Source organism: Macaca mulatta, chromosome 3 (assembly GCF_049350105.2).
Source record: "Macaca mulatta isolate MMU2019108-1 chromosome 3, T2T-MMU8v2.0, whole genome shotgun sequence".
In the NCBI taxonomy this organism is placed as follows: domain Eukaryota; kingdom Metazoa; phylum Chordata; class Mammalia; order Primates; family Cercopithecidae; genus Macaca; species Macaca mulatta.
The window spans coordinates 195,896,108-195,921,479 of record NC_133408.1 but is presented as its reverse complement, the minus strand read 5'-3'; the positions used below and the strand labels follow the sequence as shown (position 1 = coordinate 195,921,479).

Genomic DNA, 25,372 nt, shown 5'->3' with positions numbered 1-25,372 from the left:
TTTTTTTTTTTTTTTTTTTTTGAGACGGAGTCTCCCTCTGTCGCCCAGGCTGGAGTGCAGTGGCCGGATCTCAGCTCACTGCAAGCTCCGCCTCCCGGGTTCACACCATTCTCCTGCCTCAGCCTCCCGAGTAGCTGGGACTACAGGCGTCCACCACCTCGCCCGGCTAGATTTTTGTATTTTTTTTTTTTTAGTGGAGACAGGGTTTCACCGTGTTAGCCAGGATGGTCTCGATCTCCTGACCTCGTGATCCGCCCGTCTCGGCCTCCCAAAGTGCTGGGATTACAGGCTTGAGCCACCGCGCCCGGCTAGATTCTTCTTTTTTAAGCATTGAAATAACTGTCATGAAGAAACCAGAACTTGTTGAACTTCTTCACAACCATTTTATGAAAGAATTGGTATGGGCTGAAGCAATTTTTTCGGGGGCTCCTAAGCTCCAAAGGTCTTTATCTCCCCTTGACTTAGTGCCACGCTTATAAATGTGTCGGCTGGGCATGGTGGCGCGCGCCTGTAATCCCAGCACTTTGGGAGGCTGAGGCGGGCGGATCACCTGAGGTCAGGAGTTCGATACCAGCCTCACCAATGTGGTGAAATCCCATCTCTACTAGAAATACAAAAATTAGCCGGGCATGGTGGCGTGGCTCAGGCCTGTAATCCCAGCTACTCGGGAAGCTGAGGCACGAGAATCACTTGAACCCGGGAGGCAGAGGTTGCAGTGAGCTGAGATTGTGCCATTGCACTCCAGCCTGGGAGACAAGAGCGAAATTCTATCTCAAAAAAAAAAAAAAAAAAAGAAAAAGAAAAGAAAGAAAGAAGTGTCAGTGATACTCCCTGCAGCTATGGACATGGAAGACAAACATTCGTGAACACTTGGCACTTGGGTGATGGTGGCTTAGATGTTTTTACCCTGACAGCACATACAATGTTAGAAGGTGGAGTGGAGGGGGTTTAAAAGGGTGCTATGGATATGAAAACAGTGAAAAGAAAAATCGGTGCTGCAGAGGAAAGCCAGCCTACCAGACACCCCTGTGGCCGCCTCACCTCTGTTCCCACAGACACTTTTGCTTCGTGTCCTTTGAACACTGAGGGGAGGAATGCATTCTGCACATACAAGTTTAAGGACCTGCATAGGATAAGCAAGAATATGGGAGAGTTTTTCATGCTGTGCAAATTAATGATATGCTTCCTAGAATCACAAGAAGTTGAAGAACTAAAATGAAAATAGTCGCCTGTGTTTGAGTGCATTCTTGCCTCCAAAAAATGACCATCTGTTGCTAAATACATAATTAACACATCTGAACCACTAGGATAACCATAGTATACTGCATAATAGATAAATAATTCATATTCTTATGACTTATAGACAATTAGCATTTTAACAAAGTCTTGGCATCTGTGGGAGACCCACAAAATATGGAAAAGGAAGACATTTTCCTAATAGTGTGAGCTTATTCATTTTTTAGTTAGGTAAGTTGATAATGAAAAACTAATTACCATCTTAACTCTACTAGTTCACGGAGTCAACTGAAAGTCCTGAGAACCACCTTCCAGCGGACAGCAAAGTAAAGTGGGCACATTTTGTCGTCTTCCTCCAGATCAGGGAATTAAGTAGATCACAACTCAGTCCTTTTGTAGTCTGGACAAATGTCCCTCCACATCGGGAATGCCTGAATGCAAGGCTGGTTGTCAGCCCTTTGGAGAATGATCTGAGATGCCCAGGATTCATCCCACAGTTCCGATTGCCTCACTCAAGATTTCCACCAGGCAGGAGAAGCCCCGTGGCCCCTATAATATGTGCAGGCTTCCCACCTGCGCGTATTATAGACAAATATGTTTGTTTTCCCACTGCAGCCTGTGGCACAGGGTGCTTTGGCATCGTGCAAGCTAAATGCACTAAAAAGAAATCATCTCCACAACCAAAAGTAGCAGTTTATCACTGCTACAGTGATAAACAGCGTTTAATATGAAACATATCTGGAGACTTACGTAAAATCAACCAACATATCGTCAATGCTCCCTTGTTCTCCTTTCTTCACATTTTTCTTTTTGCAGGGTGTGCACTCAGTAAAGGACGATTTTCTTCTGGGGGCGTTTGGATGATGTTCACAGCAATCATCTCTCACGTTTTCAGCTCTCACCTCCGACCCGAGCAGGCTGCTCTCCCTCCATTTCCAGGAAACCATGTATATTTTTTCCCCACGTTGAAACTTTCTCTTGTTTCTCTTGGCCAAATGGCCCATCCCTACCCTCTGACTCTCCAACCCTTAGGAAGTTGCTCGGCTGCTCTGGGAGTGCCTCTTTTCCATCCCCAGATCACGTATTTCTTCCTTCTACAGGTGACTGTGATCATTTTTATGATGACTTTGCTCTGGTATGTAGTAGCTTTCTGTACCCATATCTTTCCCTGACTGTAATTTAAGCTTCTGAAGATCAGGGAATTTGGTTTCTGTGTCTCATTGGGTGTTCAGCAGGGTGCTGTGCACACAGTTAAGGCTGAAAAATGTTAACTGAATGGTTGGTTTCTACAAGTATCTACCAAGACGTATTTAGTGATATATGCTAGGAACAGATATCTTAAGGGAACCTGTATTCATGCCTGTGTTTTTCTAATTTTAACCAAAGTCTCTCTCTCACTATCTCTTACACACACACACACACCCCGCACCTGAGTGTATCACTGAGCCTTTGTAAGGCATTTCAGGGAATCAGAGCTGTCCTCAGTCAGTCCCTGTCCCTGCGTAATTTTGCTTTGCGTGATGTCTGCACATTTCATCCCCGCTGCTGCATCTGTTCAATAACTGATTATTTGCTGACAGTCTGTTGTATTCCAGAGAGTGTTCTGGGCAGTGAGGACACAACATGGCACCAGACAGAGGAGGTCTGTGTTCCCAAGGTGCTTATATTCTATTGGGCAAGCTCAGCAATGAATAAGGAAGCAAATAAATAACCAGTTTGCACTAGGATAAGCACCATGCTTCACCTCTCCCCCAAAATACCAGCACAATGTGATGAGAGTGACAGGGAGGGGTCTGGATGGTCACGAAGGGACTCTGTGTGGACGGAACATGCGGGTTGAGGTTTCTATGTCCAGAGGAACCATATCAATGAAGACCAGGAAAGAACATTCCAGGCAGACGGAACAAGGCCAAGGATCCTGTGTGGGAGCTTAGAAGAAATGAAAACTTTAAGCCTACTTTACTAATGTACATGCATGCAGTATCCTAAAGGAATATTAGTTTCCTTAATCCAATGGTGCATTATAAATGGTTTGGCATGGTTCATTTCAGGAAAACAAGACTGTTTTATCATTAGAAATTTCTCTAAGCAATTCACTATATTAACGTACCAAATGATAATTACTTCAGTAGATGTAGAAAAAGCATTTGATGAAGTTCAACATTTACTTTTGATGAACCTTCTCAGAAACTAGGAATAGAAAGAAATTTCCTTAACCTTACGAGGTCTGTATAAACAAAAATGAAGAATAAGCAACATAGTTTATAGAGAAACATAAGATTATTTATGATTAGAATCAAGACACGGATGACTGCTATCCCTGTTAATGTTCAACAGATGTGCCGACCCAAGAAATAAGACACAAAGATTAAAAAAATACCCACAAAGATAGAGATGTAAAGATAATAGGAGATAGACAAAACTATCATTTTTCATATGATATGATTTTCTATGTGGAAAACCTAACAGAATCAACAGATAAATTATTAAACGCATAAGAAAGTCCAGGAAAGAAACTGGATTCAAAATTAACTTACAGTTTTCAGTAATGTTTTTCTTCATCAACAGAAAGCAACTGGGTTATATAATATAAAGAAAGCAACACTCAAAATAGCAACACAGTTATACAATATTTAGAACCTAACTGACAGAGATGCATAAGACTTTTACAAGAAAATTAAAAGCTCTGTTCTATAACATAAAAGGGGATTTTAACTGGTGGGAAGATATACCAGGTTCATGGATGGATAGAACAATTTAATACCATAAAGATGTCAATTTGTCCCAAATTAATCAATAATTTCAATGTAAATCCAACAAACATTTCAGCAAATAATTTTAGGAACTCAACAAGCTGATTTATTTAGAAGGATAAAGGCACATGGATAACCCAGCAATTTTTGTAAAAGCAGATCAAAAAGAGAAACATTCCCTGTCACAAGGTGCTGAGGAATGTAGGGGTGAGGGGAGCCCCAGAATCTCTCAGAAGCTCAGGAGCTGTATCCTGTGGAAGCCGTGGACAATGGAAGGAATGCTGTCTTTGAAATGGGCAGTTTTACTACTAATTAAAGGAATGTAAATCAGGACGAGAATGTTATATGCACTGCTGTGTACACATCAGGTTAGCAAAAAGTAGACAGTGTTTTAATATCAAGATAGGCAAGGATGTGGGGAAATGGGAGATCTCACGAACGCTTGGAAGGATGGTGGGTGGGGCTGCCAGTCTGGAAGGCAATCTAGAATTCTGCTGCAAAATTAAATATTCATATATCTGATGATACAGCAACCCCACTCCTGGGCATACTCCAGAGGAACTGTCATTCAGGTCCGTGTATTCCAAGTTTGGGGTGTTTGCTGTAACTCTGAATGTGAGGCTAGGTGTTGGAGGCAGCCTTGGGGTTCATCACTTGGGAACAGCTGGGTCAAATGTGGCAAATGGACACTGTGGGACATGGGGCAGTGGTAAGTGATGGATGAGACATGGCTTGAGTAGCAGAAACAGATCTTAAAAATGTGTTAGCCAAAAAAATAACAGACAGCATGAGATCTATACTTCATGACCACTTAGATCGATGTGTAACATACACACAAAAAACTGCAGGCATTGTCTGTTGAGTCTTCCTGGGTAACATTTTTGTTTTTCCCTCCAGTGGAATATCTCTTGGTTTTTAAATACCCAATTGTCATAGAGGCACGTTTCTTTCAATGCAACATTTTCCGGCTGATGTTTTACAAAAAATAATCTTATGCTTAGGATTCTAAATGTCAATAAGAATACAATATTTAAAACAAAAGCAAAGAAGTAAGCAGGGAGAGCTCATTCCTTTCTAAATTCAATGACTGGATGGTCAGAGTCCCACGTGGATGTTTTGTGAAAGACAGGGCTGTGTGTCTTGGGTGTTGTTAACACTGGGTAAGACCACATCACTGCATGGAGCATATCTCATCTGATCACAATAATTTGCTTTCCAGTATGGAGGTGTTGTAGTTACATTTGGAAAAGTTGGTTTGGAGTTATTGGCTAAAAATTTCCTTTGAAAATAATAGATATAGGTTCCCAGTTAGCATTTTCACGATTTTAAAGAATATATTGCCTATGTTAAGTGGCAATATCTGTAAAAAAGAGATATACATATATATGTGTGTGTGTGTGTGTATGTGTATATATACATGTATATATAAATACATAAAATGCAGTTAACTCAACTGTTCTTGAGGTTTACGAAGAAAAAGTATCACCAGCACTACCTCTGTCACTACTACCCCCACTACCACTAACATCATCACCACCACCATCATTCCCATTAACCCCCGACCATCATCATCACTATCACTTCCGCCACCACCATCATCATTGCTACCACCACCACCACCATAACTATCATCTCCACCACCACTACCACCATCATCATCATCTCTATCACCTCCATCACCATCATTACCATCACTACCACAACCATCGTGGTCACTGTCACCACCACCACGACTATCACCTCCACCACCACCACCACCACCATCATCATCACTATCACCTCTACCACCACCATCATCATTGCTATCACCACCACCATGACCTTCACCACCACCACCACCACCATAATACCTCCACCACCATAACACCTCCACCACCACTACCACCATCATTACCATCACTTCCATCACCACCATCACCATCATCATCACTATCACCTCTACCACCACCATCATCATTGCTATCACCACTACCACTACCACCACCATAACACCTCCACCGACATAACACCTACACCACCACTACCACCGTCATTACTATCACCTCCACCACCACCACTGCCACCGTTCCCATCACCACCACCACCTTGATGATCACTGTCACCACCACTATCATCATCACTGTCACACTACCACTATTACAATCACCACCGCCATTATCACAATCACTATCACCTCCACCACCATCATGCTTGCTATCACCTCCACCACCACCACCATTATCATCACTATCACCACCACTACCACCATCATTGTCATCACCACTGTCACCAGCACCACCACCATAACTATCACCTCCACCACCACTACCACCATCATCATCATCACTGTCACCATCATCATTGCTATCATCACTGCCACCACTACTGTAACTATCACCTCCACCACCACCATTACAATCCCCACCACCATTATCATAATCTCTATCACCTCCACCATCACCACCACCACCATTATCATCACCACTACCACCATCATCGTCATCACCACTGTCACCAGCACCACCACCATAACTATCACCTCCACCACCACTACCACCATCATCATCATCATCACTATCACCTCCATCATCATTGCTATCATCACTGCCACCACTACCGTAACTATCACCTCTACCACCACCATTACAATCCCCACCACCATTATCATAATCTCTATCACCTCCACCATCACCACCACCACCATTATCATCACCACTACCACCATCATCGTCATCACTACCATCACCACCGCCACCACCACCACTACCACCATCACCTCCATCAGCATCATCACTACCATCACCTCTACCACCTCCGACCCCCCTACCACCACCACCACAGCAACAAAACTTAACAAAATCCATGAGAAACAACCAAAGGCAATGGCAAACAAGAAATCAAAAAAGCATGTTAATTATTAGTAATAGTAATACCTGATGTGAGCGGGTAGGACCATGGTAGAGCTAAAATACTGGTTAACAGAGCGTGGAGGAGGGGAATGAGTTAAGAAGTCAGACACTGTGAGATCTCTTTCTCCTTGGCAGGCGTGAGTAGCCCATGGCTTTATACTCCTCTGTGGTGGCTCACTGGGAAATGGTGAGCCTGGGATGGGCAGTCAGTGTCCTTGCCTGAATCCCATCCGTGCCGGTTTGTGGCCTATCAAGATGCTGGTTTATTTTAATGTAAATGCAGCCTCCCATCCCCTAAATGAAGATCAACTTCAGCTTTCAGCCTTAATGTCTTGAGAGAGACTTCTCTGTGAGAGTAAGTGCAGCGCCATAAACTAATTCCAGCTGAACTCCATTTCCCACTTCATCTGCATGAGCCAAGTCCTCATCCTGGAGCTTTTTATGACAGTTTACACCATGTTGCATAAATTGAGAATCTCGTCGAAATAATCCCTTTCTATCCTCACTGCTTCTACTCTTTAAATATCTGATGATGTTTGTCTTGTCTTCACTTAGTCCGTGATTAGGAAAGCTGTACACACTTAGCGTCCTTAATCTTTCTTCGAACTAAATCAATCCTTGAAACCAGCCCCTTAATATTGTTGTTACTCCGTTCTTCTCTGAACCTATTCCAAATTGTCTCCCTTTCTTGTATTGAGCTGCCAGGCCTGAGTAAGCTGAAAGCGCTGTTGTAATGCGTACAGACTCACTAATGCACCCTTGCAGCATGCTAATACTTTGGCCCAAGTCTCCTAAGATTGTCTTCTCTCCCTCCTCCTCCATTTCTCTCTGTAGGTATAAGCCAGATTCTCCGCTCTCTGCTGACTCTATTTTGTCGTGCAGGATTATTGCTTTTTAATGATCTCCCCAACGTGTTAGAGAATGGAATGCAAACCGGGAGGAGAAGAAAGCTCAGACTGTAAAAGGAGGTGTGCGTTACTTCCTTCCCAGTCCTAAGAGTCAGTGCCCCTTATCTCTTTCCCTGACAATAACTGTATTTTACATGAATCTCTCCCTTTAAGCTTCCCCATGAGTTTTCATATAAGATCCTGACAGTCACTGCATAAAATAGAGAGGCAACATCTGATGTCTCATTTTATAGGTGTTGCAACCTGAGGCTCAGAAAGACAGGAAGTCAACTGCTCAGGCCACTGCGTGTAACTTGAACTTCTTCCCATTTCATAAATCTGTTCTTATGCCCCCTTCTTAAGTGAAATCTTAAAATAATTCCTGTAATACCCGGGTAGACACATTCCCAGTTTGGCAACCTTTTATCCTCTCTCATTTGCCCTCTTGTTGCGGGCTTTCTGCGCAGCTATAATAGACATGACTTATTTATATGTTGTAAATGCTAGGATGAGTTACCAAGCAAGCTTTTAGGACAGTCTGTCAGCTTTATTCTGATTAGTTCTAATGCATGACTGGTGCTAGTTTCAAGTCCCAAAATATCTAACTGCAAAACCCTGCTTTTTATATGAAGAACTGTTAGGGGTGGTGCCACAGTTTGAACGTCCCCTCCAAAACTTTTGCTGAAATTTAATCCCCCTTGTGGCAGTATTGACAGGTGGGGCCTTAAAGAGGTGATTGCATCATGAGGGTCTGCCCTTGGGAATGGATTAGTCTGTTCATAGGTTGATGGATGAATGGGTTAACCTGGGAGTGGGAACTGGTGGCTTTGTAAGAAGAGGAAGAAAGACCTGAGCGAGCACACTCAGCCCCCAAGTTGTGTGATGCCCTGGACCACCTCTGGATTCTGCAGAGACCTCCCACCAGCAGCAAGGCCCTCATCAGATGTGGCCCCTTGACCTAGGACTCCTCAGCCTCCATAACGGTAAGAAATAAACTCCAAGTTACTCAGTTTCAGGTATTCTGTTATAAGCAACAGAAAATGAACTAAGACAGGTGGGAAGAAAGAGTGAAGGGCAGGGCAGCCTCATCTGGCTGCATCGTTGAACACTGTATAAGCCTGGGAGCATCATTCTCACACATTCCAATGTGAATGGCCTCCCCTGCTGTTCTGTAGTGCACCTCTACATCAGAGACCCTGGCAGTGGTTAGGATGTTCTGTGCAGCCTGCACCTGCACATCACAGACCCTGGCAGGGGTGAGGCTGTTCTGTTCAGCCTGCACCTCCATGTCAGAGGCCCTGGCAGGGGCGAGGGTGCTCTGTACAGCCTGCACCTCCATGTCAAAGACCATGGCAGGGGCGAGGGTGCTCTGTACAGCCTGTACCTCCATGTCAGAGGCCCTGGCAGGGGCGAGGGTGCTCTATACAGTCTGCACCTCCACATCACAGACCCTGGCAGGGGTGAGGCTGTTCTGTGCAGCCTGCACCTCCATGTCGAAGGCCCCGGCAGGGGCGGGAGTGCTCTGTACAGCCTGCACCTCCATGTCAAAGACCATGGCAGGGGCGAGGGTGCTCTATACAGCCTGTACCTCCATGTCAAAGACCATGGCAGGGGCGAGGGTGCTCTGTACAGCCTTCACCTCCATGTCAGAGACCCTGGTGGGGACGAGGGTGAGGGTGTTGCCAACTGCAGAAGCGGGGAACTGTTGTGCTCAATGGCTTCATCACACCCCATGCCTACAGGGAGGGGTTCAATGTAGCATTTGAGATAATTTCCAAACCAGCTTCCATTCATACTTTAAGCCTTGCCTTCCTTCATTTCCCACGCCAAACCTGTAGAATTCCCAAATCTCCTCCTTTGGCTCTGAACTTGCTTCTCTCCCCACCCAGTGCGGCCCGTTCCTGAGACATCTCCCCCACTCCAGAGCGAGCTGCTTCCTCCTCTGTGCCCTTACCTGTTTGCAGGTGCATGATTGCCTGACCACATGGATCAGTAGTAAATTCCCAGTTGGGCTGTGAGTTCTGAGGGGACTGGGCTCTTGGTTCAGTTGCTTCTTTCCAGCCCTATACACAGGTTGCATGCATGGCTGGCACTCAGTTTGTTGAATGAATGTTTGAAAAGACAATATTCTCTATTCTTCATTCATCTCTCTTATCCGTGATCCAAATTCACAAAATGGATTCTTAGGGAAATAAAGCAACGACCAAAGGCTATCACAAGAAAAGTTTACTCAAAAACGATCCGTTCAATGAAACATGAAGTGTCTAATATGTGCCCATTCTATGGTAATGTTTTTTAATAAAAACTTTTGTTCTTGCTTTCCAGGAGTTTGGAAAGGCAAGGCCAGCATGCTCTACAGGAAAACCGGATTGGTGATAACCTTGTTGGTCAGTAGCCCTGCCTGGAGACTTCCCAAGGGCTGCCATTTGTTTAGGCTCATTGAGAGATACACAAAAATAGGAGTAAAAGGCTTCACAATTTTAAGCATCTTGAGGAAGAGTGCTGCGTAAGGGGCTGAATGATGCCCCCAACCCCCCAAAATTAGTCCACTTGGAGCCCATGAATGGGACCTCATTTGGGCAAAAGGGCCTTCGCAGATGTAATTAAGGACCTCAAGATGAGATCATCCTGGACTAATCAGGGAGGCCCGAGACCCCATGACACAGACAAGGACACAGGGAGCGTTGCACGTGACAGTGGAGGAAGGGATTGGAGGGATGCATCTGTGCCCAAGGAACACCAAGGGTTGCCAGCAGCTCCCAGGAGGAGACGGGATGGAGCGGACGCTCTCCAGAGCCTTTGGAAGGAACCAACTCTGATACCGGATTTCTGTCCTGCAGAACTAGGAGAAAATGCATTTCTGTTTGAAGTTACGAAGTTTGCGGTCATTTGTGACAGCAGCCTCAGGAGATGAACACAGGGTGGCTCCATGCCAGGCCAGGAGGGCAGGAGGCCGGGGCTCTGTGTGCTCCAGGGCTCACTCAGGCTCACTCTGGGCATTCAGTGCAGTGTTTGGGGCGCCTGGCGATGCTGGGTGTGAGGAGACGTGGTCTGTGCCTTCTGGCCCATCACATAATTTGCTTTGGGTGCTGATACCAACCACAGGCAATTCTAGACTGGAATGGAGCTGGGAAGGGTGCACCTTCCTGGCAAAAGCAGCTTCGTCCAAAGCCTGCGCCTCGGAGGCTGAGCGTGGCAGGCCGGGCTGTTTTCACACGGCCACTCTAGAAAGAGCGGAAATGCAGACGCTTTCCTCCTTCACGATTTTTGGTTGCTTTGACTTTTGGTGTGTCTGAGAGGCTATAACTCAAATAGCTGTTCTCCACCTTTGGTTAGATCCTGGAGTCTCTGGTACGTTGTCGGTCAATGGTGCTGCGTGGAGGCTTCCCAAAGGCCGCCGTTTCGGTGGCTCCTTGAGAGATGTAGAAGAAATAGGAGCAAAAGGCTACACAGGAGAGATACAAGCAGCTTCTACCTTCAAATTACTGTGGTTTTTATTTGACCTGTTGGAAGTTCTGGGGTTTCTATAAAGGATAAAAACTCCCTTTGGCACAGTTTGGATCAGAAAAGTCCTGACTCCGGCCCCTTCAGTTTATGACCTGAGGAGCCTGAGGGCCTGAGGGCAGCCAGTGGCCCGAACACACGGGCTCTTTAGCTGGGGAGGGACTTGAAGCCAGGTGTTCCGATGCGAGGACCCTCTCCCACCACATGCAGCACAGCACTGCTTGTGTTTGGTTTCGTATTGCTTTGGGATTAGTCCAACTATCACCATTGATGTGAATAAACAGACGTGTATCTTTTCAGTTTGCACAACTTCAATCATAAATGAGTATTAGTGTGAAGACATGCCCAGGTCCTGGAACACTCAGCACATGTAGAGCCGGGTGAGTGCCATTATCCAAACGATCACATTTTGTGGATGAAGAAGCTCCACTCATTTCACGCTCCTGTGGAAAACGAACCAGAGCCTGTTTTTCTTCGTAGCAGCTGGAAGTCAGTTGATCTCGATTCATTATTCACTGTATTTTTTTAGATTACTTATTTCATTATTTTCTGAAGGATAGGATTTATTTAACTGTGATTGCTGTGATACATTTCCCCCCGCTCTCTCTAAGGTACCATTTCTTCTAATCAATACATCAAGATCTTGCAGTGAGACTGGGATAGCGCGGGATATTTGGGAAGAAATTCTGATGGAGTTTTAGAACATGAAGCGAGATTGGAAATACAAGTTCTGATTGGGAAGATGTTGCGAATCCTGCAGATGAGTAAAGACGCTAAGAGATACAAACCACGCAAGAGGTGGTCAACCAGGTGGCTCAGCGGCAGCCCTGAGTGCAGGCCGTGAGTGGTGCCTATGTGCAGGTCCGAGGGAGAGTCAGTTTGGGTGCGGAAGACGGATACAGAGGAGTCAGCGATAGGATCTGGCTTTAAAGGGACTTGCAGCATCACGAATGAGCTGGGACATAATTACAATTAGGGTGCAAGTCAAAACGTGGCAAGTTTCATGGAGAGATAAAAATACAGTGGGAGCTCGATGGGGGAGTGATCACTTCTATGCGGAGGATAAGAGCGCCTCTATGGAGGAGAGGCATTGAGCTACGTCTTTATTATTACTTCCAGAAGCCAGTGAATTTTATAATCTTAATTTTCTAGATGCCTCAAAGCATGGAGTACACTTAGCTTCCCCAGAGCTTAACTTAAAAAGGAACAACTCCATGCACATGACCCAGGCAGGCCAGCAGCTGGCACATGCCACCCTTTCCTGGCCCTCTCTGGCAGTGCTGAGTTCAGAAAAGGTTATGCTTTCTGTTTCTTCACAAGAAAACTGGGGGGGGGGGTGGGAGGAAGGACAAAAAACGTCAGTGCACCGTGCTGCTTCACAAACCCCCGTCTTTTTCATTCCTCTGCTGCTTCCCCAGCTACAGAGAAAACGCAGGGATGATTGCTAAGAACTTAGAAGGAGAAAAAACAAAAAAAAAGGAAGAAAACCGACCAGAGCTATCTCAGAAATGAGATCATCTTTTCATGTGTGCGCTTTAATGATCTCTTTCATTTGAAGCAATTGTAAAGGCCATAATTACTGTTATTCCTAATATTCTAATGCCAAATTGTCAACCAAAGGCGCTGGGGGAATCAATGGGGCGCTGCTGTTTGATGATCTCACGTGTGATAGGACGCTGCTGATAAGACAGATTAGGACCATTGCAGAGTTTGATCAGGTAGCCAAGAAACATGTCAGCAGCTTACTGCATTCACGTGTGTGTGTGCTCCACGCCGCGTCCTTCCCCCTGGAAAATAAAAGCAATTTGCAGAAGTGCATGGGGCTTAGTCCGGTGGAGCAGCTTCACCCGGTGAACACCCCAGGCGTTCTGGAAGGCTGTGTTGCAGGAGGCGAGTATCAGAGGTTTCTCCCTGCAGCCAACGAGGCTGCGGCTCTGCCTCGCAGCTCTGGAAATGCTAAGCAGGTAATTAACAAATCACAAGGCACAGGTGCGCCAGGTGAAGTTTGGTAAACTGCTTTTGATCTAAATTGAGATGCTTTGGGGATTTAACTTCTTAGACAAAAAGGGCATAAATAAATAATCAGGATTTTAAGGTTGGAACTTGCAAGCAAGCTCGAAAATGTCTTAATGCACTTGAGGAGGTGAAGCAGGGAGACTGTTTGAGGCCAGCTGTGGATGTTGTCTGCTGTGCCGTGATGTTCACGCACCTGATTTGCTCAGAAAGGCAGCTTGGCCAATGTCACACAAGTTTGGAAGCTGCACATTTTGTGAGGAGCTCAAAATGCCTCCAGTGTTAGTTTTCGTATCATAAGAAAGAAAGGGGAAGACGAGCACGGGCCACACAAGTTTGGAAGCTGCACATTTTGTGAGGGGGCTCAAAATGCCTGCAATTTTAGTTTTCGTATCATAAGAAAAAAAGGGGAAGATGAGCATGGGCCACATGGTCAGCCCTGTTCCCTGGACAGGGCAGCGGTGGACCCAGGAGTGTGGTTCCTAAACCAGGTTCCTGTGGTTCCGAGGAGGACAGATGCTCCCGGGACACCTGCATACGATACATAGTCTCTGAGCTGTGCCACCAGCCAGCACCTATTGCTTCACTAAACCGCACGCAAAACAAGGCCTTGTGTGTGAGAGAAGAGAGACCTCAGCTCTTGGAGGTGGGAGCTTTCTCCATCATCCTTCTCTTATGTCCACCTGGCAAAAGGAACAGGTGTGCCAGGAAGTCCCTCTTTGTCCTTTCAGACCCATATGCTGACATTCCACATCCAGTCTGGGCCCTGGGAGGCTGGTCTCTACGGACGCCACCCTCCAGGGCTCTGGCCTTCAGTTGGGTTTGGGCAATGGAATCCCTGGTGTAAGATCAGAAGGAGGTAAGGGGAGAGGCTGGGCCCTTATTTCCTGGCTACTTTCCTGCCAGGCCGTGTTTGGATGGGGTCTTATTTCTCCGCCTGCGGCCCGTGGGTTTGGGTAATCACTCTTTCCCCCGTCCCTTAGGGCTGGGGTTTGTGATGGCCTCCCACTGTGTGACTCCGGGTGCCTTGGTCCCCTGCTGAATTCCAGGCCCTGCTGTGCCTCTGCAGGGTCTGTGTATGCTCTGCTCTGTGGCTCCTCTGAGCGTGCAGTCTCATCATCACTGTCATAAATTGTCGTAGAAAAGTCCTAAATCCCAGAGTTTGCAATGGTCTTCTTCGCACCAGTTAGAAAACACACCACCTGCCCGCGGGAGGCGGAGCTTGCAGTGAGCTGAGATCCGGCCACTGCACTCCAGCCTGGGCGACAGAGCGAGACTCCGTCTCAAAAAAAAAAAAAAAAAAAAAAAAGAAAACACACCACCTTTGGAAGGGATTCACCTCTTGCGATTCAGGTAAATTGGATCTGATGTAATGCAGGAGTGTACAGCGGTGGTTTCTGTTGTTTGTTTGTTTTTTTTAGATTTATTTACTTATTTATTAGATGTATTCATGAGTCCATGCAGCAGGAAGTGGAGCTGTCACAGGGTATGAAGGGGGGACAAGTGCAGCGTCGTGAACGTGTACAGAGGGAAGTTGACAGCGGGGAGAGGCTTTGCTGAGGAAGTGGCATTTGGAAGAGGAAGAATGAGGTAAGTGAGGGGAGTGAAGAGCAATAGGGGCAGTTTATGCAAAAGCTGGGGGTGCAAGGATGCTGCCGAGCTGGAGGAAGGAGGCCAGAGGGACTGATCACGGCCTTGGGGGATGGGATGTGAGGTCAGTGGGGGCTTATGAAGAAGCAGGAGAAGGGGTCTGGAATCTCTTTGGAGGGTCACAGAGAGCCACGGGAGGGTTTCGGGTGCAGGAGTGACCCAGTCAGATGGGTGGCAGATCAGACACTCTGGCTGTCGTGTGGGAATGGGCTGCGGAGCGTGGTCCATCCTACAGGAGCTACTTACAGGTGGGAAGCGGCAATGTCTTGGATGGGGGTGGGAGAAGGGCCAAGGCATATGTGTGGGGTGTGGAAAAAGCACAGGCGCAGGGGAAAGCCCGATGGGATGTTGGTAGCAGCTTGCATTTGATTTTGGGGATGAAGTGGAAAGTGTGTCAAGGCATGTGCCCTGGTTTTTGGTGTGTGCAGCTGGTGGTGCTGAGACAGGACCCTCAGGGAGGCTGGGGTGCAGGGGAATTGCCGCCTGGGTGTTGAGCCATCAGGACCCATGGAGGGGCTGGCAGCTGGACCTGCCGGTCTAGAAGGGAGGGCTGTTGGGACCTCAGCCTGGGTTTGGGAGGCATTGGTGTCGATTTCCTCACTGACATTTCCACTGGGCAAGAGCCAGGGACCCTTAAGGATCTCATCGTTTAGTCAGTAACGATTTTTGAACATGAAATAATTAGGCAGAAATATGACCAAACAAGCCTGCTATCACATAGGCAGTGTGGAAAACAGCTGTTAGGGGAAGCCGGGAGAGGAGGACGCTCCATGAGCCAGGGGTTCGACGGCTTCCTTCCTGGGCGTCTAAGGGACCTGGTGTCCCATCTGAGCCTGCCCGTTCTCCTTCCCTCTTCCCTAACTCTGGTGGGGCAGGGTGGAGGTGTCCGTAGAGGGCTTCCTCCTCTCTTGTCTTCTAGGCCAGGCACCAAGCCCACCCTGCATCCATTCCCAGGGAGCAGCCGTGGGCACAGGAGTGACTGGAGAAGTGAGTCAGATTGGAGCCCTGTGAGGTCTAACCCAGGTGACCAGGCATGGGCTGAGAGTCCAGGGCCAGAGAAGGAAGGGGCATAAGTGAGGGGCAAGCAAGTGGGCGCTTAGCACCCTGACATGCAGGTGGCTTGGCACCCCAACATGCAGGTGCTCAGCACCCCAAGATGCAGGTGCTCAGCACCCCAAGATGCAGATGGCTCAGCACCCCGACACGTAGGTCGCTCAGCATGCCGACATGCAGGTGGCTCGGCACCCCAACACGCAGGTGCTCGGCACGCCGACATGCAGATTGGAATGAGAAACCCACTCCTGTTAGGGGAAACCTGGAGAAGCCAGTGAAGGACACTGTGACTAGCGAACAGCTTCTCACATGCTTTCTTCACCCGGCGGCTGGGTGGCCCCGGGAAGCTCAGACGGAGGAAGTGGATGGAGCTAAGTGGCCCCAGGAGGCTGGAGGCAGGAGCAGATGCGGGAGGCACTGCTTCTCCTCTCTCTGGGACTCAATTATCTGCACAGGGTGTTTCCTTCTTGTTAAAAGTGCCACTGTCCACCAGTCAGTGACTCCTCAAGAAATCTCTGAAAGTGTCACTGCAAAGAGGCAACTTCCGCAGGGACCAACGGATGTGACTGGGGAGATGTGGCCACAGAGCAAGTGTGAATAGAATCTCTACAGTGGGCACTCACACAGACTTCGTCTTTCCAGAGGTCGCCCGATAGTCATTCCTGACCAATCTCTCAGCAGTGGCTCCTCTGAACTGTACACTTCTGTGCCTTATCCGTCTCCGCTCAGTGTGGTCAAGAAGGCACCACTTTATTTTTTAATTTTTCGTTTGTTTTTGAGACAGGGTCCCACTCTGTCACCCAGGCTGGAGTGCAGTGGCATGATCTCGGCTCACTGCAGCCTCTGCCTCCCAGGCTCAAGCGATCCTCCCACCTCAGCCTCTCAAGTTGCTGGGACTACAGGTGTGCACCACTGCGCTTGGCTGATTTTTGTATTTGTTTGTTTGGTTTTTTTAGTGGGAATTTGCCATGTTACCCAGGCTGGTCACGAACTCCTGTGCTCAAGCGATCTGCCTGCCTCAGCCTCCCAAAGTGCTGGGATTGCAGGCATGAGCCACCGCGCCCAGCCACAAAGTCACAGCTTTATAGGCCACCACTTAAATGCACCTGGCAGCTTAATGTGTGAGAGAACTTTCCTGCAGCTCCTTTAAGTTTAACAATCCTTTGGCAAAATGAATAATACAAGCATGTTTCTTCTTCATATGCTTTGTTTTAGGAACATTAAAAAATACAGTTATTAACAGCAGAAAGCAGTTATATTTGTATGTTTTGTAACAAATACTGTGGCCTGATAGAATGAGCTTCTGACAAAGGCTTGTGCTTTCCAAGTGGGCCAAGTTCCAAAGTTGTCCGCAGAGTTGTCTCACGGGCTCATCCAGCCCATCATTCAAATATGTAAAGGCGCTACTAAGGGCCAAGTTACTCACTGTACATCTTTAAGGATGAGTTTAACTTATTTATCTATTTATTTTCAATCTCAGAATACTTTATATTGACTCCTAAAAGTATAGTGTATGTTTGTTTTGGGAATTTCATTACAATCCGTAAATTTATGTATCTCAAATGTACAGGGACTCATTGAATCAGACAGTGCTAATCTTCCTAAAACAGTGTCAAAAACAAGGGAATCAATCATGAACACGCTAAGCATGAGGATCTACTGTCACAAGACATGGCTGAGTTTATTTTTTCTTCCTTCTTACTACACTCATAGAACAGAGTTCTTTTGTTTGGTTATGACCTGGGCAAATTTGCTGTATGATAAAAAAAAAAAAAAAAAGTCACGTATGCATTTGATTCTCATCCAGATGCCCTTAGGATAAGAGGTTCATTTTCATCTTCTGTTTTCCAAATGAAGCTTTAAATCTAATTAGATCTTGAAAGAAAATAACTGCAATAGGGTTTCTGTAAGTAAAGGGCCCTCATTTAAATAATGCTTTTATTTGTTTATGTGATTTACAGTAAGTGATGAAACTCTTTGTGGCCAGCACGCCGCTCACTGCAGGGATCCTTTGCACAGAGCACTTTGAGTTAGTTACAAACCATTCTAGACACAGAAACATTTCATTGTTAGAACATTTCATAGTGTAACAGCATCTCTCAGTGCCTGGCATGGGCCTTCTCCATATCGAAGGCCCAGTAAATATTGGTAGAGTAAATGAATTCACACCCATCCATTGCCCGGATGATAATTGAGTGGCTCTTCTATTAAGGGTTAGCGTTTTCATGTTAATTTAAAGTGGGGGAGTTTGAAGGGAGAAACGCTAATTTCAGACTCTAAAATGAAGACAAGTCTCCTATAGAACGAGGTCCCAGAGACTCTAAGACATCTGTGTTGATAGGCATAGGGCTGCAGGAATTGAGAAGTGGTTGATGAGGGAGCATCTATCTGTTTCAGAACTGCTGTTTGCAGGTTGTATTTGTTTGTTTGTTCCACAGCTGTTTTTGAAGGATCTTTCTACTCTTAATGGAATCAGGTACTTCACTCAGAGGCCCAAAGGTGTACCTTAGGCTGGGTTTATGGCTCAATCCAGCATCCTAAAAGAAAATGTTTGCCTAAGCATTTTTTTTCATAAAAATATATACACTCATCATCATAAATTCAGATTTCCATGGTATTTGCTTTGTGATAGAACCCCAGTGTTAGGACAGTCTTACCAGGGACAGGACTAACGTGGAAACAGCTGACTCCGCTGGCCCTGGCTGAACCGCGATGTGGATGGAGTGGCCTGTGAAGTGCTCTCAGTTCCTGGTTCAAGGTTAGGGAGATGGTGAAAAAGGCTGAGCACCTGTCAGTGCATTAAAACCATCAACCATCACCGAACAGCTTTGGAATGAAGGCTTCCTACTCCTTAGAAATTCTGCCCTGGCTTCATTTCCTTTTAATTTTTTCCCCTACTTGGTGAACCCAAAGACACTTGCCCAGTGGACTCCCGCTCTGAGGGGATTTGTAAATATTTGACAGAGTCGAATTGAAGATCAAAAATAAAACCTGGCGCTGCTCTCCGATTTTCTCTGTGCTCCTTGCCTTCGGGGGATAGCATGATAATTAGGACAAAGGGATATTTGAGATTATGCCTTAAATAAACTGGGGCGGAACTTCTTTAAGCTTCGCCAACTATTTTTATCTCTGAGGCAGAAGACACCAATTTCAGTGCTCAGCGTAACTTGACTTTGACACCATGTAAGAAAAATAAAGATGGGAGATGCTCAGCTCTGGGGGATTCCAGGCCCAGTCAGAGGAAAGGACTTAAGGGTTGCCCCCAGCTCTGGGACACGAAACAGGAGCTGGGAGAACAAGGCAGGCTGTGTTCTGATCTTGGCTTGGGCCACCCAAACTCAAGATTTTCTTACACTATCTGCTCAAAATTGAATGATTGGGATGAATGCAGTGGAAAGAACTGGCTGGGAATTAAAAAGCCCAGGCTTACAACTTCGGATCTGCTAGAATTTGCCAGCAACCTGTAGGAAAGCTCTCTCTCTTTCAGGCCTCAGTCTCGACAGTTCCTTCGCCTGTGAGAGCAGGTGGTGGTGACGTCTGACTCACTGCAGGGTCGATGGGAGAAGGGCTGTGATTTTACTGTCTGTGGGTTCTGAGGGTCTTGCTTGCACAACCAAACTTTCCTAGTGTGAAGGGGACGATGGTCTAGACAGGCAGGGTTTTCTGGGGATTCCTCTGCCGCCATGGATTATTGATCAGCTAACTAATAATAACCTGGTGATTTGAGCCCTTTTGTGGAGGTAGGTGAGAGGGATGGGTCTGGATTAAAGGACAATTTGGGATCAGCCCGCAGGACAGAACTCTGAAGAGCTCAGGGACAAGCTGGCATGCTGGCCACATTATCAATTAATTAATTATTAATAACATAATACAATTATATTATTAATATATAAATTTATGTATTAAAAATAATTTAATGATTAATAATAAAATTAAGGTATCAATAACTATAATACAATTATTAGTTAATATAATCCCTAACACATACATTAATAGTTATGTATTATATTAACTAATAATTGTATTATACTTATTTATTAATATACCATCAATTCTCACTTTCACATTCCTGACAAAGAATGTCAGGAATATTATTAATTATATTATATTTTAATTACTTATTTATTAATATACCATCAATTCTCACTTTCACATTCCTGACAAAAAATGTCAGGAATATTATTATTAATTATATTATTAATTACTTATTTATTAATATACCATCAATTCTCACTTTCGGATTCCTGACAAAGAATGGGTCTAGTCCACGAACTCCCTTTGGGTACCTTGCTCTGCCATGCTCGAATGACTGACTCTGCGTTTCTTTGTGTGCACGTGAGCTGTCACTTCTCTGCCACGTTGTGAGCCGCGTAAGTGAGTTAAAGGAATTGCTGCTCCTTAGTGGGGAGAATGGGTGGTTGTGAGGCTGTGGGGTGGGGGCTGGGCCTCTGGGAGCAAAGGCGCCGAAGTCACACCAGCCAATCTTGATGGAGGCTTTCCTGTCATGGTGATGTGTCCGGCGCTGTGTGGGTATTTTGGGACACACAAAATGTTGAGATTCAATTGGTAAGGACCCGGTCTCACTCTCAAGACACTGGGGAGAGAAGGTAAAACGTGATGTCAAGGAGGGCTTGGGGAAGTACTACCCAGAAAGTCACAAGGTGGGGGCTGCCATTTCTCTCAGTGTGACGCAGAAACATGGCACTGCCTCTTCTGTTCCCCTCAGGGATGCCTCACCTTCTACACCAGCCTCGAACGTTTCACCTGCCTGCCTCCTCCACACAGCCTCTCCTCTGTGCAGCCTCATAAGATGACCTTGCCTCCCTCCAGAGTGAACAGACATCAGGCAGTGGCACCTGACCCCTCCCTGGCATCCTCCTGACCTGTCCTCCTTCCCTCCTACCAGGGGTAGCTTGGCCACCTGCCTTGGCAGTGACCTTCCCTTATGGACGCCTCTGCAAAATTTCTCTCTTTTTTGACACTTTTTACTAGACCAGAAGAGTTCAATCTCAAAATGCCTCTCCCTGCCCCCTGGTTTTCCATCACCCCAAACTCCATTTCTTTCCTCCCAGTTACACCAAATTTCTGAAGTAGCCTATCCATGCTAGCCATCCCTTGCTCCTACACACTCCTCAGTCCCCCGTCATGGGTCTTCTGCCCCTAAGTCCCTGGACTGGCCTCCCAGTCCGAAGGTGTTTCTTGTCCTCACCAATCTTGTGGCTCCTGCCTCTTTCTGAGGCACTGAGATCCACCTGCCCCACCTCCTAGAGCTCCATCATGGGAGCTTCTTTTTTTTCCAGCAACTTCCTAGATGCAGATGGTCCTCATTCTTGCTGTTTCCTACATGCAGGTGGTCCTCAGGCTTCTCCAGGCTCTGGCCTTCTCTCGGCATTGGCTTTTCCAGGCCGTATGTTCCGTACTGGTGCCTCCTGCGTCCTCATCTCATGCTCGGTCCCTCTTTTCGGCCTCAGGCCCACCTGTCTTCTGGAGAGAAATTGCATTTTGCATGTCCCACAAATATCTCAAACATGTCCCCAAATGAACTCATCCATTCTGAAGCTGCCTGGCTTAATGAATGGTGCAACTGTCTCCCCAGCAGCCTAGAAAGAAATGTGGGAGCCTCAGTCCATGACCTTGCCCAAACTCCCCGCTGACCATGGTCTGAGGTCCAGATGTTTCTGTCCAAGGCTGTCACCCCAGCAGCCTAGAAAGAAACATGGGATCCTCTGTCCATGACCATGACCATGCCCAAAGCTCCCTGCTGTCCCTGGTCTGAGCTCCGGATGTCTCTGTCCAAGATTGCTTACTCCCAGCTGGTCTCCCTGTGTTCGCCATGTTCACCTTTAACCCATTGTCCACACCGAAGATCCAACCATAAACCTGATCTAATCCTGTTTAGACTCTTGGTAGTTTCCCACTGTCCTTGGTGAAATCCTGAGTCCTGAATGCAGGGCCCAGACCCCTCTTGGTCTGGTTCCTGTTTATGTTTCTATCCATCTGGTCCTTCCTCTCCTCCCAGACCTCAGTTGCCTCCTCCACACTCTTCATATTCTAATCATACAAATACTTTGTTTTTGGCTTTCTGATTCCTCGAGGTGTTCTCTGTGTTGTTCCTTCTTCCTCCTCACTTTCTCTGGCTATTTTCTGCCCAGCCCTTCAGATCTTGGCTGGTACAACTCTCCCTCAGTAACCTTCTTTCCCATCCTAGCCAAGGCGGGGCTCCACGTTCACACTTCTGTAGCACCCTCACTTTCTATAGCATAGACCCTGTGACACTGTGTTGAAGCTGATTTTACGTTATCTATAGCCCTCCTAGTCTACAGCTTTGAGAAGGTTTGGATCCTCAGGGCTTGGCCAGAGTATAAGCTTTAGTAAACTCTCAATGAATGCTAGTTGAATGAGCAAATACATGTATACAGAGGTACTGGAGTTCCAAGCCTTGTACATATGCACACACTCAGATATATACACAGATACTCCTGGACTTATGACAGTGCCGTACCCCAACAAACCCATTCTAAAAATATCTTGTCAGAATGCATCTAATACTCCAATAAACTCATCTTAAATTCAAAAAAATTTAAGTAGAACCATAGGTCTAGATGCTGCTTGACTTACGATGGGGTTATATCCCAACAAAGCCATTGTAAAGTTGAAAAATCATAAGGTGGGTATGGCCCGTGTGTGTATATGTGTGTGTGTGTGTATACACATGGATTGTAGATACATATTTAACATATATATGTATATATATGTGTATACAAATGTATACGCATGGGATAATTTTACTTTATAGCCCTGCTAGTCTATAGTTTTGAGAAGGTTTGGATCCTCAGGGCTTGGCCAGAGTATGAGCCATAGTAAACTCTCAATGAATGCTGGTTGAATGAGCAAGTAAGTGTATTCAGAGGTACTGGAGTTCCAAGCTTTGTATATATGCACACACTCAGATATACACACAGATACTCCTGGACTCTACTTACACATGTATGTATATATGTATATATGTGTATATACATATATATGTTAAATATGTATATATGGTCCATATGTATATACACACATATATATGTGTATACATATTTAAACCACATTATTGAGATATGATTGACGTGTCAAAAGCTGCACATACTGAACGTATACAACTTGATGAGTTTGGGGCTATGTAGACGCCTGTGAAACCATCACCACCATCAAGGTCATAAACATTCAATGCTTTTAAGAGCAGGGCTTCCCAGAATTAGGAATTTCATAGACCATTAAAATTGCAGAAAAAATGTAAACTACATTCAGGTCACCAACTTTACATTTTCTAAGTGAAGACATTGATTAAAATAATATTTGTTTTTTTTTCTCACCACAATCCCACAAAAGATATAAAACTAAAATGGGGCTGGGCGTGGTGGTTCATGCCTGTAATCCCAGCACTTTGGGAGGCCGAGGTGGGCAGATCATGAGGTCAGGAGATCGAGACCATCCTGGCTAACACGGTGAAACCCCGTCTCTACTAAAAATACAAAAAAAAAAAAAAAAAAAATTAGCTGGGTGTGGTGGCAGGCGCCTGTAGTTCCAGCTGCTTGGGAGGCTGAGGCAGGAGAATGGCATGAACCTGGGACGCGGAGCTTGCAGTGAGCTGAGATAGCACCACTGCACTGCAACCTGGGCAACAGAGTGAGACTCCGTCCAAAAAAAAAAAAAATCAAACAACACCAAAATGGTAGGAGGACGTTATATTAGAATAAAAAAAAATAAGTAAAAACTCTCAGATTGTCATTAATCATAATATTTTTCCTCTTTTCCAAAGCTACTGAAAATCTCCTTGCAGACTGGTACCAGCCTACAGATGTACCATTAGGAAGCTGTTCTCTTCAAGAGCAGGCTTGAAAGCTAGAGAGGACTGAGATTGCAGCTGTGGTCTGAAGGACTGTGTGTGACTGGGGGAGCCAGAGAGACCTGGATCTATCAGTCAGGGTTTTCTAGAGAAGCAGAACCAATAAGAAGGAAAGAACAAGCGTTACGATGAGGAGTTAGCTCACATGTTTATGGAGGCTGATAAGTCCCGAGATCTGCAGGGTGAGTCGGGGAGCTGGGGGTCCGGGAGAGCCGATGGCGCAGTGCAGCGAGGTGCTACGGACCCTGGCAGACCGGTATGGATGATATTCTTTGCCAACTGCCTTTGGACAACCTCAGATTTCACCATGGTCAGCAAAGAGAGTTACCTCTGACTTCAGTTTGGAATTTTTTTTTTTCCCCCACAGGGAATTCTTTGCAGAGTTCCAAACTGCTGTTGATTACTTTGTCAATAAAATTTATTGAGTGCCTTCCCATGTGCCAAGAACCATGCTCACTACTTTCCTCGACTGTCTCATGCAGTTGGCCCACAGCTGGGCGAGGTGATCCCAGGTCCCCCGTGAGGCCATGCAGCGAGCACTGGCTGGAGTCAGGGTTGGAACCCAAAGTCTGTCTGCACCATTAGCTACTACACTCCCTTTGAGGGACCTGAACATACTCCTCCTGTTCCATGTGACCTGCAGGTGCTTCAAAACAGCCATCGTGTCCTCTCCAAACCCTCTCTTCTCTGTCCTCATTTTTGATAGTTCCTTAAGTGGCAGTTTCTATCACTGCATCCTTGTCATCACCCTCTTCTGGATGAATTGTAGCATATTAGTCCGTTCTTACATTGCTATAAAGAAATACCCGAGACTGGGTAATTTACAAAAAAAAAAAAAAAAAAAAAAAAAGGCTTAATTGGCTTATGGTTCTGCAGGCTGTACAGGAAGCATGATGCTGGCATCTGCTCAGCTTCTGGGGAGGCCTCAGGAAACTTACACTCGTGGTGGAAGGCAGAGGGGAGGCAAGAACCTCTTCCATGGCCAGAGCAGGAGGAAGAGAGACGGGGGGAGGTACTGCACACTTAAACAGTCATGAGAACTCGACCACAAGAACAGTACTGGGGGATAGTGCTGAATCATTAGAACGCACCCCCATGATCCAATCGTCTCCCACCAGATCCCACCTCCAGCATTTGGGATTGCAATTCAACATGAGATCATGAGATTTGGGTGAGGACACAGATCCAAACCATGTCATCTAGCTTGCCAACACTTTTAATATATGGCATCCAGAGTTGGGCAGAATATTCCAAAATAGTCTGAGTAGTGTGAGGTTACCAGAATGGTTCTTTAAGATTTATACGTGTGGAGAAGATATCAGAGGGATGACATAGAGTTATTTATCTGACACGGGGAAACGTGGGCAAAGAAAGTTGATTGTGTTCATTAATTGCCTTCTCTCCCTGTGAATGATCTCTGATAAAGAATGAAGATATTCAAATATAAAGCGACTGCAGATAGAATTTTAAGAACAAATAAAGGGAAGTTAATGACAG

General features: G+C 46.1%; 1 protein-coding gene across 1 annotated transcript; it reads left to right on the top strand.

Annotated features, from left to right (window-relative positions):
- On the top strand, positions 1 to 24,309 carry LOC114677086 (uncharacterized). The gene is made up of 2 exons (XM_077997805.1): positions 1 to 14,871; positions 23,789 to 24,309. Exon 1 carries the CDS (start codon positions 6,176 to 6,178, stop codon positions 6,887 to 6,889), a length of 714 nt encoding a protein of 237 aa, XP_077853931.1. The 5' UTR covers positions 1 to 6,175; the 3' UTR covers positions 6,890 to 14,871; positions 23,789 to 24,309.
- The last annotated feature ends 1,063 nt before the right edge of the window (positions 24,310 to 25,372 follow it).

Coding starts and splice junctions, on each gene's coding strand:
- LOC114677086 (XM_077997805.1), top strand. CDS start 6,176: ATGCTTGCTATCACCTCCACCACCACCACCATTATCATCACTATCACC.